Genomic DNA, 12,872 nt, shown 5'->3' on the forward strand with positions numbered 1-12,872 from the left:
AAAAGGCCAACGACACTAACGAAAATACGGTCGCTGTGTTGACTCGTCAACAAAAACGACAACAGGATTTACCCATAAATGATGATGAGAATTCCGATGATGTCCCTGAAGATGAAATCTCCAAGATATTAAACTCTGACATTTCGGACAACGAAAAAGTTACCTTAAACGACACAAATGACGCCTTAAAAGACGCAACATATCTATCAGCGGAGGACTTCAAAATCGCTCTGAAACAGGAATTGATTGATGAATCAAAAGTGGTTATTACAAAAACTATTAAAGATGAAAAATCATACGACGCAAGATTTGTCATCCTAAATAGCAAAACTGCTTTCAATGAGTTAACATCTTTATATGATTACCCTCACGGTATCAAAGATTGGGTCAAAGATAACCTTTTGACACATCCTTCAAATAAGGTAGCAGGAATATTACTCGAAGGGAAGAACAACTCCCTAATGAATTTTGACAATTTTATTGATTTAATGTTAACATATTTCAATAACTGCCCGGATTTCATTCTAAACGCAAAGACAATTCACATGATCTCGTTTAGAAAGATAAAGCAATATCAGATTTTACAAATAGTAAAATATATTGCGTGGAAATTGGATATCAACATCATTTTATACAACGCAGACAGTGAACGAACTATAGTAAACAAGGACGAAATTCAAACAGTTTTGCATGAATTCCACGATGCGCCTCTTGGTGGACACGTAGGAGCAAAACGAATGCATCAACGAATAGGCACACTTTTTGTATGGCCTAACATGAGAAGAGACATTGAGAATTATGTAAAACAATGTGACTCATGTCAGAAGAACAAGATTTGGAGCCATAACAAAATCCCAATGAAGATAACAACTACGTCATCAGAACCATTTGAGAAGGTTTTTATAGACATAGTTGTCTTACCAGAATCCGATTTTGGTAATAAATATGGACTTGTCATGCAAGACGACCTAACCAGATTCTTGGTAGTAGCACCAATGGAGAATCAAGAATCAGAAACAGTCGCCAAGACATTTATAGAACATTACATTTGTAAATTTGGAACACCTGCTGAATTAGTATCAGATCAAGGTTCAAATTTTATGAGTGAGGTGTTCAAACATATTTGTAAAATTTTGAAAATAAAGAAAATCAACACAAGCGCGTATCATCCTCAAGCCAATTTAGTTGAGAGATCAAATCGTGAATTAAAAACATACCTGCGTCAGTACGTAGTAGGCAACCCACATGTATGGGACCAACATCTGCCATACTTTACGTTCGAGTACAACACGACGATTAACTCTTCGACAAAGTACTCTCCGTTCGAACTTGTATATGGACGATTAGCTAGATTACCAGCATCCATATATAACCAAAGGGAAAATGGTCTAAATTACGAAAGCTACTCAAAAGAGATGAGGTCTGTTTTCAAAAACATTCACTCAAAAGCTAGAGAAAACCTAATTCTGTCAAAAGAAAAGCGCAAAGAGCTCTATGACAGAAAAGCAAACGATTGGCAACCTATGTGGGGAGATCTGGTCTTAGTACATGCCAACCCCATGGGAGTAGGGCAGAAACTCCAGAGCTATTGGAGAGGCCCTTATGAAATCGTAGATTTGCCCAGTGAGCAAACCACGGTAATCAAAAACGGCAACAAACTAGAGAAGATCCACAATAATCGCCTAAGAAAATACCATAATTAAAAGAATGAAAAAAAAAAAAAAAAAAAAAAAAAAAAAAAAAAAAAAGGGGGTAAAACCCACAACGAAAGACGAATTATTAATCAATAAAGGATGTGATATTACATTTGTTAACATAAAGATTAACAAAGAAAGTTTTACAAAAATATTAGTATATTATCAAAAAAAAAAAAAAATTATTATTACGTACATAATATTTAAGTCTATTACATAAAAATGTCTCTCAATGAATAAATGTCTACGTCTAATGGCCTATGATCCCTGACCAGAATTGGTCAGGCTTTTTGCAAAAAAAAAAAAAAAAAAAAAAAAAAAAAAAAATTAGCCAATATCAAAATATTTTCTTTTCTCCTCGATTACAGGAGCATTTTTCTTCTCGTTAACCTATTCTGGTTAACGAATGGTGGATTCATTTTAGAGGAACAACACGAGCCGTTGATAAGAATGGGCACATACGTGTTGAAGGTAAGATTCCCGGTATTAGGATTAGAAGAAGGAGGGAAGGCCTTATTAAAATCTAAGGCAGATTATAATTATACTTGTGTATTATTACAAAAAATAATAAAAAATACACATTGTAATGTCATGCTGAGTGATTTAGAAAGGGCATTCAACAAAAGCATGGATATGAATAAGTTCATAAAAGAATTTTTTCCATCCCGAAGAACTCGTGGTTTTATAACAGCCATTGGAGGTATGGATTCTGATGATAGAATTCGGGTGGATATAAATCTGGACAAATTAAGAAGGAACGAGGAATCCTTGGTCTTATCACTAGATCATCAAACTGCGACAATTGATGCTATGTACAAATTTGTAGACAGCTCAATGTTGCATATAGATGATAAGATGAAAAACGTGATGAATACGTTCAACACATTAGGGAAACTGGTCCAAGACGACTTAAGTTTCGCTAGTACATATAAAAAGGCACTACAACTTGAGTCGGAATTAATTGAAATTGGATTTAGAATTCAATCTTTAATAAATGACTTAAATAAACAACAGAATATTATACTACAAGTCTTGCTTAATAAAGACAATAGTATAACATGGTTTATTCAATTACTAGAGCCAGCAATTTTGTTGCAAATATTAAAAGAGGCTGAAAGTAAGATCAAAGGGGGCCTCGAATTTCCAAGAAGACAAAATAGCGGAATATTGTCAGAGATTTTGAGAATAACGGATGTATCCTTTAAAACGGAGAACAACCAAATGTTGTCAATTGACCTGAAGATACCGTTAGTTTCAAAGAGGAAATTCAAAGCATTTAAGGGAAGTTTTATTCCACAAATAAATGGAACTATTATCATGACCATTAATTTGGATCGGAATATAATAATTGAGGAAATTGATAGCTATTGGGGATTCCTATTAACGGCAACTCAATACGAAAACTGCAAAATATACATGAATTTTAGAATTTGTGAATTAAAACTGAAGGAGGAAAATTTAACTTCAGAAAACGAGTGCCTATTGAATCTCAGATTCAGAAATTCAACAGAAAATTGTAAGATTAAACTTCTGAGAGTCAATCACGACGCTTGGTTTGAAACCGAGGAGTCAAATGTTTGGGAGTATGTAACCCCACAAGAAGTTGAAGTAAATATTTTCCATGGAGAAAATAAAACAAATTTGATTGTTAGGGGTACAGGTCGAATGAGGCTAACCCCAAACATGAGGATTCAAACAAATAACACAAAAATTTGGTATTCAGATACTACAGTATCGGATAACAAAGCATTAGTAAACACAATGAACTACAAAATAATGAATTTTACGTGGGAAGAAAGTACAATGCATTTGATCCCAACATTGAGTGGAAATTTCTCTAAAGTTTCATTCTATGATCGAAAGAAGCTTTTTGATTTAGGAATCGATGTTGAAGTTCTCAAAAAGCAAAGACCCTTCCTAGAAAATTTAATTTATTCTCCACTTTCATCAGGCTGGACTATAGCTAGTATAGGGACTGGAGCAATAATTATGTTGGCAACGTTGATAGTACTTTTTATTTGTTGCTTTAAAGGGCAGATTTCTTGCCCACAAAACAAAAAGTACGTCTCTTCATATTCCAAGGAAAGGAAGTCGAAACCTTTTAAACAAAGGAATCCAAAGGTTTCAATTCTGAAAAAACCTCGTTCATCACCTCCAAAGATACCGTTGAGAGGACAAAAGATTACCCATTTAGGGCCATTGATCGACCCACGGGAACCGAATTCAGACGCTGAGATGCTTAAAAGGATGAAAGATATTTTCGCCAATCCAAATTTAGAACATAATGGAGAAATCCTGCTCATGCGTGAATTAAATCCACAAGCGAATTTACCAGCAATTCAAAAATTAGAAGAAGAATATATGGAACCAGATATATTTCAAACCTCAACAGGAATAACAAATGAAAGCGATATCCAGGGGATATCAGAAAATAAGACAATTATAAAAACACAAACTAGAAGACCACCAGTCAGAATTCGGTGGTAGAAAAAGTTGATACAGAGCGACAACCTACAGCTAATTATAACATAATGCGTTCGCCAATAGCAACAAAAAAGCATTTGAATGAACCGAAGAGCTGGAAATCCAGGATAAGTAAATGTCTTGTCAAAGATTGTCAAAAATGTCTGCACGTAATAATGTCAAATAGATGAGCACTATAAAAGAATTAAAAGGGGAAGAGGAAACATACCTCCCATAAATAACGCGAAAGAGTAAAACTTTGATTAATTAAATCGGAAGAGACCCCACATTATTTGAAAGAAGGGCCTTTCAAATGAAAATAGAAGAAATGAAATATTGACCTAGAGCGGATAAAAGTTTCCCTCGTTACAATCAGTATCCCATGGGAAATGTTAAATGAGATCGTACTTACCGTTCGACAATAGTAAAATTGAACATTGTCGATAAACTGAATTTTTTTTTACGATTTTTTATGTTTGAATGGATAGTGAATTATTGGACAAGGGAACACTACCTAGAATGACTGTGATTTGAATGAAATAACAAGGGAGTAGTGACCCAGAATGGTAGTTATTGAGTATACGAATTGTTAATTATATTATATACAGCAATGTATTAAGAATTTATTTTACTCATTTCTTTTTGCAGACAGAGCAAATGAGATACGAACAGGCCTATAGCCTAGGAAATTGAGGTAAATATATATAGAAAAAAAAAATAAGAATTTAAATCCTGTTTGTAGTAGTCAACAAATACTTTTGACACTACGTAAAATGTATGCCAAGAAACATTTAAACAAACGAAGAGGACTAAAACATAGTGTAACGCCTCAAATTACAAATATGGAAAGACCGAAAAGACACGAAAATTATGAGATACCACAAAGATTAAAAATTTTGTTGGAAAGACCAACAGTATCTCTGGAAGAACAGATAAGACATTCCTGGAATAAGGAAGACTGTTCTGAAAACATATTTGTAGAAACTAATGGTCTCACAGCCCATCGAACTTATGCAAGAAACAATACTGATTGCATAAGAGGTAAAGTTGGGTTCACAAAAGGTCTCCATGTATGGGAAATAACATGGCCTAGTGAACAGAGGGGGACACATGCATACGTTGGAATAGCAACGTCTGATGCAACCCTACAATGCATGGGTTATCAAAGTCTATTAGGACTAGATAGCAATTCTTGGGGCTTTGACATAAACAGGGGCATGACGCTTCATGATTCAATCATTGACACGTACCCGAAAAAACAAAATGGTAGAGAACGAAAATCTTTTGAAAAGTTCAAAATAAAGTTCGAGACTATTAAAGTGATACTGGATATGGATAAAGGCACACTGAGCTTTTTAGCCAATGGCCAATACTTTGGAGAAGCCTTCGAGGGTCTCCAAAATAAGACACTATACCCAATAATTTCAACAGTTTGGGGCAGAAGTGAGGTAAAAATGGAATATTTAGGTGGTTTAGAGTCTAAACCAATTACCTTACAGGAATTGTGCAAATACACAATCTGTAAAGGAATGTGTTCAATACATTTCAAAGAAAATGTCAAACTTTTCCAATTACCAAAGTCAATAGAGAACTATTTGTGCCTTCAAGGAAAGGACTTTTGGAAAAGGAGTCTGAACACAGACAGAAAACATGAATGCACAAATTATTGTGTCACAAATAACACGATTGGGCTCCGAGTAAAAGACGTGTGAAAAAAAAAAAAAAAATTATGGATTTACACACATCTGTCAGCATATTTTTTTTTAGATATATAACTATGTAGTATGATAGAGTTTAATTTTAATAGTACATAATTATTTTTGGGATTATTCTACATTTTATTATACAATTATTTAATAGAAAACAAAATGAGTATATTTACAGATTAATCCTGCCTAAAACCTCAAATCAGGGGGGGTTTTAGGTCAACAGCAATTTACCAGGCGATCCACAGAAGACGAGAAGGAAGATAAACCAGAATGGTGAATAGAAGGAAGGTAAAACAGAATGATGGTATGGTGAGTGTAGATTGCTGCTATACGGTAATGCAAGTGTAATTTTGGGTTATCCTTTTCGGTATTAAATACTTGCATTGCTGTAGACCTGTTTTTTTTTTTCATATTTCCAATATTTTTACTTTTAATTTGGTATAAGATTTTTTGGCTTAATTATTGACAAGAGGGGTGAATTATCATGAATTCTCAAAATTATATATTTGTGAGAAAAATATTTTTCTTGACTCTATATTTTGAGTAAGAAAATGGAAATATTAAAATTAAAATTGTTTTCATTATTAATAAATATTAAAGACATATATGCTTAAATGGGAAAACATGAAAAAGGTATCAAATTGGGAAGAAGTTGACAATAGGAGAGAGTAGAGAATAGAAAAAAAAAAAAAAAAAAAAAAAAAAAAAAAAAAAAAAAAAAAAAAATTATTATAATATAAATAAAATACACTAAAATTAAAAGTAAAGTAACATACAATTTAAAATATTCAGAGCGTAAAGATAGGGATATAAAGTTAGGAACTAAGACTAGGGTCAGACAGTAGGAGAACGATAAAAGGATCAGTACTCAACGAACGGACGGCGGAGATAAAAGACGGAGGGAGAGAGATGAATCTAGAACGGATTCAGTAAATATATATTTGACTGAATCAGAAATTAATATAGCAGTTGAATAAAACGGAAGAGAAAAGCAGTCTTTCATCATCAATCAAGAAAGATGTTTAAGGAGATAAGACTATTCTATCAGCTAGGAGAAGCCGGATAATTCATTATATACACACACTTTACACCACTTGCAACGGGTTTATGTCTTCAGGGAACAGGAAGAATCCCAAATTTATCGGCAGGATTATAAGTGTAGAGAAACACCAGATCAAGTCTTAGGACTACGTGCAACAAATGATCGGTGTTATATCCGAGCATAAAGATTAAAAGCTGTAACATCTAGGATATATCTCAACAGAATTCAGGACTTAGGTCAACCAAGAAAGATCCTGAAACAACAAATATTCTTCGTGTTAATGGGACGGATAATACCAAGGAAGGAGGATAGACAGGAGTGGATAGAGGAGCGAACGAAAGGGAGCGGACGGCTCTCAGGAAAGGAGAAGGAGAAGGAGTACGGAATAGTATGGATAGAACAGTAGTAGCTAGAGAATAGAGTAGTAGGGTACAGAGGCAAAAGATCTTTCATTTCCAAATTATCCAAAAATCAGGTTCCTTCAAATTTTTTTTTTTTTGTAACCCATGCCAAATACTTTCATCAGGTTTTTAATGAATTGCATTAATTAAAAACTCGATCAGTGGGGGTTTTATGAGCCGACCTGATTTTAGGCGGTTACAATTAATTTCCATTCTCTTCCAAAGAAGGATTAAGAAAAATCCTAAATGGAAAAACATCTTTGGAAAAACTTGTCATTAATATGCATGGACAAGATGATGAAATCATTTTCTCTTGTCAATTTGTTTCAACATCGCAAGTGTTGAAACTTGAAATTCCATCCACCACTCATGTTATGAAAATATGAAAAGTGGATCATAATCAAAGAAGGTATTGTTTTGATTATGGAGGCAAAAACAATACCTCAGTTATTAAATCGAACGCAAGTTCGAATGTTTTAAGTTTATATTTACAGCAAAAAACTCCAATTCGCGGATGTTTAATCAAAACATGCGACCGAGCGGATTTGCGAAAAAGTCAACAACGATTGCATCAGCCGTGCACGGGCACGTTCGCGAGGAAAGAGACGGAAGAGCGGCCCGCTCTCGTGAGAAGACGACGCCGCGGGAAAATTCGGAGTGACCGGAGTAGCGGCGAATACTTAAGCTGGGACTTCAAGGAAGTCCGAGGTCGTTATAGTGATACCCCTCGTGAGGCAGGTGCCTACGTCGTTATAGATAGTCCGCGGTTCGTTTAGGTGTTAACTCTTAAGGTTTATTCCGCGAGGCAGAAGTGATGCCCGTTGTTTAAGTTTCGGTTTAGTGTTTGAGTGATTTAATATTTTTTTCAACTTAACTGATAGATTGAAGGTGATTAAAATCGAGCAGATGTAGTGCAGTTGATCAAAGGGCATATCACATCCAGCAGTGATAGTGTCTAACCACTCGGTACGTATTTCGCTTCATTTTAAAGCGAATAGGAGAGGGTCGTTGCATTTGCCTGATCACTTGACATGGAATGACCCATATCCAACCTTCAACCTTATATTTTATTTTTGCAACGACGACTTTAAAGTCGGAGTGAGTAATGGGTGGACGTCTCCGCCCATCTCCATGCAGCATATTTAGAAGCTGTCTGCGGCCACAAACGTCTGCCCATATTTAAAATGCTTGAGAAAAATACGACTGCTCCCACACCGAGCGATTGAAAGTGGAACTGGTATGCGATTATTTTGCTAATCGATGGCCTGAATAATCGCATATCAGTCTCTTCCTTATTTTTCAATGTAATTTTCACGGAAAAGGCAATTTTTCGATGAAGAAGTTATGATTAAGGTCTATTTCATTACATTATGACGAAAAAATTAGAATAACCCACCCAGACAAGTGAAATACCCAAAACAAGAAGAATATCTTCAAGCGCTGTTTTTTCAACTCGGTGATTTTCCAGATGGGACTAATATGCGATTATAGGCAGTATATAACTTATTGTGTTCATTTTCCTATACGAAAAGTTGTTCATCATCTTCAAAACGAGATGTTCAAACGATCAGAAATACATTAGATTTCTCAGTCGAGTGCACAAACTTAAGAATTAGGGTAGATTAACCTATAGTGGACCACCCACTAGATTGACTTGTATAATGTAATGTATGCGAAAATTCGAGAGACTTTCAGAAAACTTCCATCGCCATCGGGAAACACCTTATCTAGCCAATCTACATTACAAACATTTATAAATTCTGATTTATGATAAGTGAAATTGAGTTAATTGACGAATGGTCCACTATAGGTTAATAAAGTAAATCGAAACAAACAAGTAGACCGGAACGTAGGGCAGAACTGCATTCCTTCTCATTCTGACTGCTGCTTTCAAACTGCTGCTATCAAAACTGCTTATTCACTTGATATAAATTTGAATTTATGACAAATTAACCTATAGTGGTCCCCTTTCCAATGTTAATCTATAGAACACCACCCATCAGATTACTTCAATTTCTTTTAACATAGGTAGTCCAGAAGCACGCCACTCCAGTCTCAACAACGCTTGCAAATGTCTGTTGAGCAGTCTGGGTCTGGGAGTGCTTTCTTTTCTATTTTCTGGTCTATGTTTATCGAACTTATTATTTTTTCTATGTGTAATCCTACCAGTTTCTAATAGACTTTGCGAAAGAAAATTAGTTAGTGAATTTGAACAGGATGGAATTTGATACAGAAACTGTAATCAATAATGCATTTATCGCCAAATAGGTAGATGTACATATTACAGAATTTTTTGTGCAGTTAGGATGCATTGCACATGAGTATAATAATTTTTCAATAAAAGTTGTTTACAGCCCGTTCGCTGATCTTGGAAAGTTCCTAACTGCCTAATAGCGGACTGGGAATGTATCGAAGCAAATAGTCATGAACTAACTCTTGGACAGTTATACGATAGAACTGAAGATTTTCGAGTTACAATTTCAGACCGAAAACCTCTAAAAGTTACATTGTAATCTAAGAAGCAGTATTAAATCAGATATTCTCTATTCTTTTTGGATAAAATCACTCAGCTGAAAAGTGACGTATCTGGTTGAACTATGAGATAGTGTTTTTACGAGGAAATATAATATTTGAAGTGTTTTGCGGTTACTGTTCCGTATACAGTTTTGGCAATATATTGACTGAATAGAATTATATGACCGAAACGATATACGGCCTAGTGTTGCAATTAGCGTCGTCTTCCAAGAATGAGCATCGGCTGTTATCATACCGATTACCAAGTTTCAAACTAACTGTCTTGATTGCTATTATAGCATAATATATATAATATATCTCTAGATCAACTGACTGTTTCTTGCAGAATATCGCCAAAAACATCATGATATTCATAGGGGCCGGAATGTCACAGGCAACCATCACAGCAGCTAGAACAGTGAACGGAGGCGAAAATGCCACATTTTCCTTCGAGAAGCTCAAATGGAGTGGTAATGCAAGGGTAAGCAGTTTCTTTGTGTATTCATAAATGTCCAAATATGCTCTCGCCTGAAAGATAGCATCAGTGTATGTATTTTGTGATGTTTCAACTAAACTCTTGTCGAGCTACTCGGCTGCGGCGCTTCAACTGGAGAATGCCCATTTTCTTCACGCCAGCAGTATGAGTAGGGGATGTGTTGTGTGGTTGCTGAAACAAATCAGTTCCTCTTATTCCCGTTCTGCCACTTCCATCACTCCGGCCAGTTAATGGTAGCGATCGTCTGTCTAGGCTGTGTTTTGACTCAACCAGAAAAGTGGATAACGTTTCACATTATGTTTGAAAGGTTGCAAACGACCAAAGAACAGGGGTTGAGTCAGAGGAGAACCGGGCAAAGTTGAGGTTTGAGTTGAGCATGATTAATGGTTTGAAAGGGAGGGGTGCCAGTTTTCTGTTTCATCTTGAAGTTTTGTTTTTTTCAAATAATGAGTTTATATAAAATCCACTCTGTATTGATTTCCGGAACACCATTTGGTAGTCCCCAAGCAAATTGTTCAAAATTATTACATTGATGGCAACCCTGCCGGCTTTTTATGTTGATCGATTGAATTAAATTGGGGATTTCAAGTGGTGCTTCAGGCATTTGAACATAGCGTTCGTATCAGGTATGCTCGTGCGGAGGGTTGGGAAGGTGAAGCGAAAAAAACATGGGAAGCGAAATGAAAAAAAAAGAAGCCAAACGATGAACGGTGGATTGTGGGTTGGATGGAAAATGCTTTATGATTTGTCAGTTTTTATTGATTGGGAACATATTTTCGGTGAAAGGCTGGAATGAATTATTGGGGATGTGCCGGATGTGGACGATGGGTTTCGGTGTGTGTGTGGCAAAAAGTGATATGATTGCTAGTCTGATCGTTTTTTTAATGTTTTTCTCATTTCCACTTTCAGACATATTGCGTTGATAGTCGGGTGCCGGATGAGGCTTGTGCTAGCACAGCATTTTTGACCGGAGTGAAGGGGAACTTGGGTACCGTGGCTGTCCATCCGACTGTCAATAGGGGTGACTGTGTTACAACTGGTGACAAAACGAAACAACTGGAATCTGTAGCTAAGTGGGCTCTGGACTCCGGAAAAGTGGTCGGTAATGTATGTTATTATTGAATTTTGTTGTGCACTGTTCGTGCTATGTCAACCGATTGTTGATGTCGTCCTATGTAGTACACAATCAGAGTTAAAGTAGCATCTATTAGCAATCTGTCACTTGATAATACTGACAGACGGTAACGCAAGTCTGGCTGATAGCTTCTCTCATTCTGTTCATTATTCCGTTGTCTATACGTTATGAGCTGCCGTTGGAGGTAGAAAAAAGCCTTCATATAAAACGATATCAAAACATGCACTAAAGCATTAGACGAATAACAAGTAGTAATTTCAACAATACAGCATTTTTTAAATATCCTACAAGGAACATAGTGTAAGGGAGAAGGTGCAGATCTAGATCTCCAGATGCAGAGCCGGATTTAAGGGGGGGCCCAGGGGGCCCGGGCCCCGGGCCCCCCCATTTTTGGGGCCCCCACAAAACGAGAAAAAGTTCTTTTCGATATCAAAAATGAGATTCAATCAAAAGTTCAATTTACAGCAAGAAAATTCAAACAGACCATTCCAATCTGAAACTTTGCTTCAATGTTATTTTTTTGGAAGCGCCAATATCACAACTAGGGTAGGGAACAGCTTAAGCAGTAGCGCCTTGTTTAATCAGTCGAAGAAAACAGGCCTCAAACTCCTGCATTTTGATCAATATCGACAATTTCAATGATGGAAACGAAAACTTTGATTGTCTAGCTGTCTTACGAATATAAGAAATACCGTTAATCACAAAGAAATCTGTGAACAATTGCAATTGAAATAAATCGACCTATATTGCAGCCATTCAGGAGCCACTTCGTGTGCTGAAAAAAAAAAACGTCTGCAAAACAGATGGAAACTGCTTTAAATAGGTTCGGGGTGATTGGAATAGTGTCCCTCGATTGGTAACTTTGATTGATGATTATTAAAGTTTGCTAACTTAGTTTTACAATATGAAAACAAGTTCTGATAGAGAAAACGATAGAGAACAGATTGATATACTACTGTTCGAGTTTCACCCAATACATTTCGAGTATTTCGTCTGAATACACAGGCGGTTCCTAAAGCTGCTTAGAACATGTTCCCTACTCTACATCCATAAGAGTTCACCTCCGATTCTCTTGGAATGACACACAATAACACATCATTTGAATAGAACCAGCGCTCATGGGAGGTTAAGCGGAGAAAGAACATAATCTAAAAGTTTTTTTTAAGCATTGCTGTTGATTCCAAATAAAAATAAGTTTACTTGTCCGTGCGCAGATTTTATTGACCTGCAGATGTGTGTAGTTTTTTCCTAGTTTCTGTAGATTATTGCCAGGGTCGCCTTATATTTGCGCAGTCTTTTTCAAATTGTGTGCAAATTTTTGCCTGTGGATCACAATTTTTCAAATTGCGGTAGAATTTTTTTTAGATATCAAGAAAAAATTTTCAGATTTCAGATCTGGCTGTAAACAGTGAGCAAGC

At 35.9% G+C, this 12,872-nt stretch overlaps 1 protein-coding gene across 2 annotated transcripts in view; it reads left to right on the forward strand.

Moving 5' to 3' along the window:
- LOC129725524 (membrane-bound alkaline phosphatase-like) overlaps positions 1 to 12,872 on the forward strand; it is a 52,751-nt gene that overhangs the window by 11,764 nt on the left and 28,115 nt on the right. The window contains exons 1-3 of one of the 2 annotated variants that reach the window (XM_055681482.1): positions 8,257 to 8,275; positions 10,170 to 10,304; positions 11,229 to 11,421. In XM_055681482.1, coding sequence (XP_055537457.1) covers positions 10,188 to 10,304; positions 11,229 to 11,421 — 310 coding nt within the window. In that variant the 5' untranslated portion in view covers positions 8,257 to 8,275; positions 10,170 to 10,187. Of the gene's footprint in view, positions 1 to 8,256; positions 8,276 to 10,169; positions 10,305 to 11,228; positions 11,422 to 12,872 lie in introns of those variants that run through there. The other variant, XM_055681481.1, reaches the window with a different exon arrangement.

This window comes from Wyeomyia smithii, chromosome 2 (assembly GCF_029784165.1).
Source record: "Wyeomyia smithii strain HCP4-BCI-WySm-NY-G18 chromosome 2, ASM2978416v1, whole genome shotgun sequence".
Classification (NCBI taxonomy): Eukaryota; Metazoa; Arthropoda; class Insecta; order Diptera; family Culicidae; genus Wyeomyia; species Wyeomyia smithii.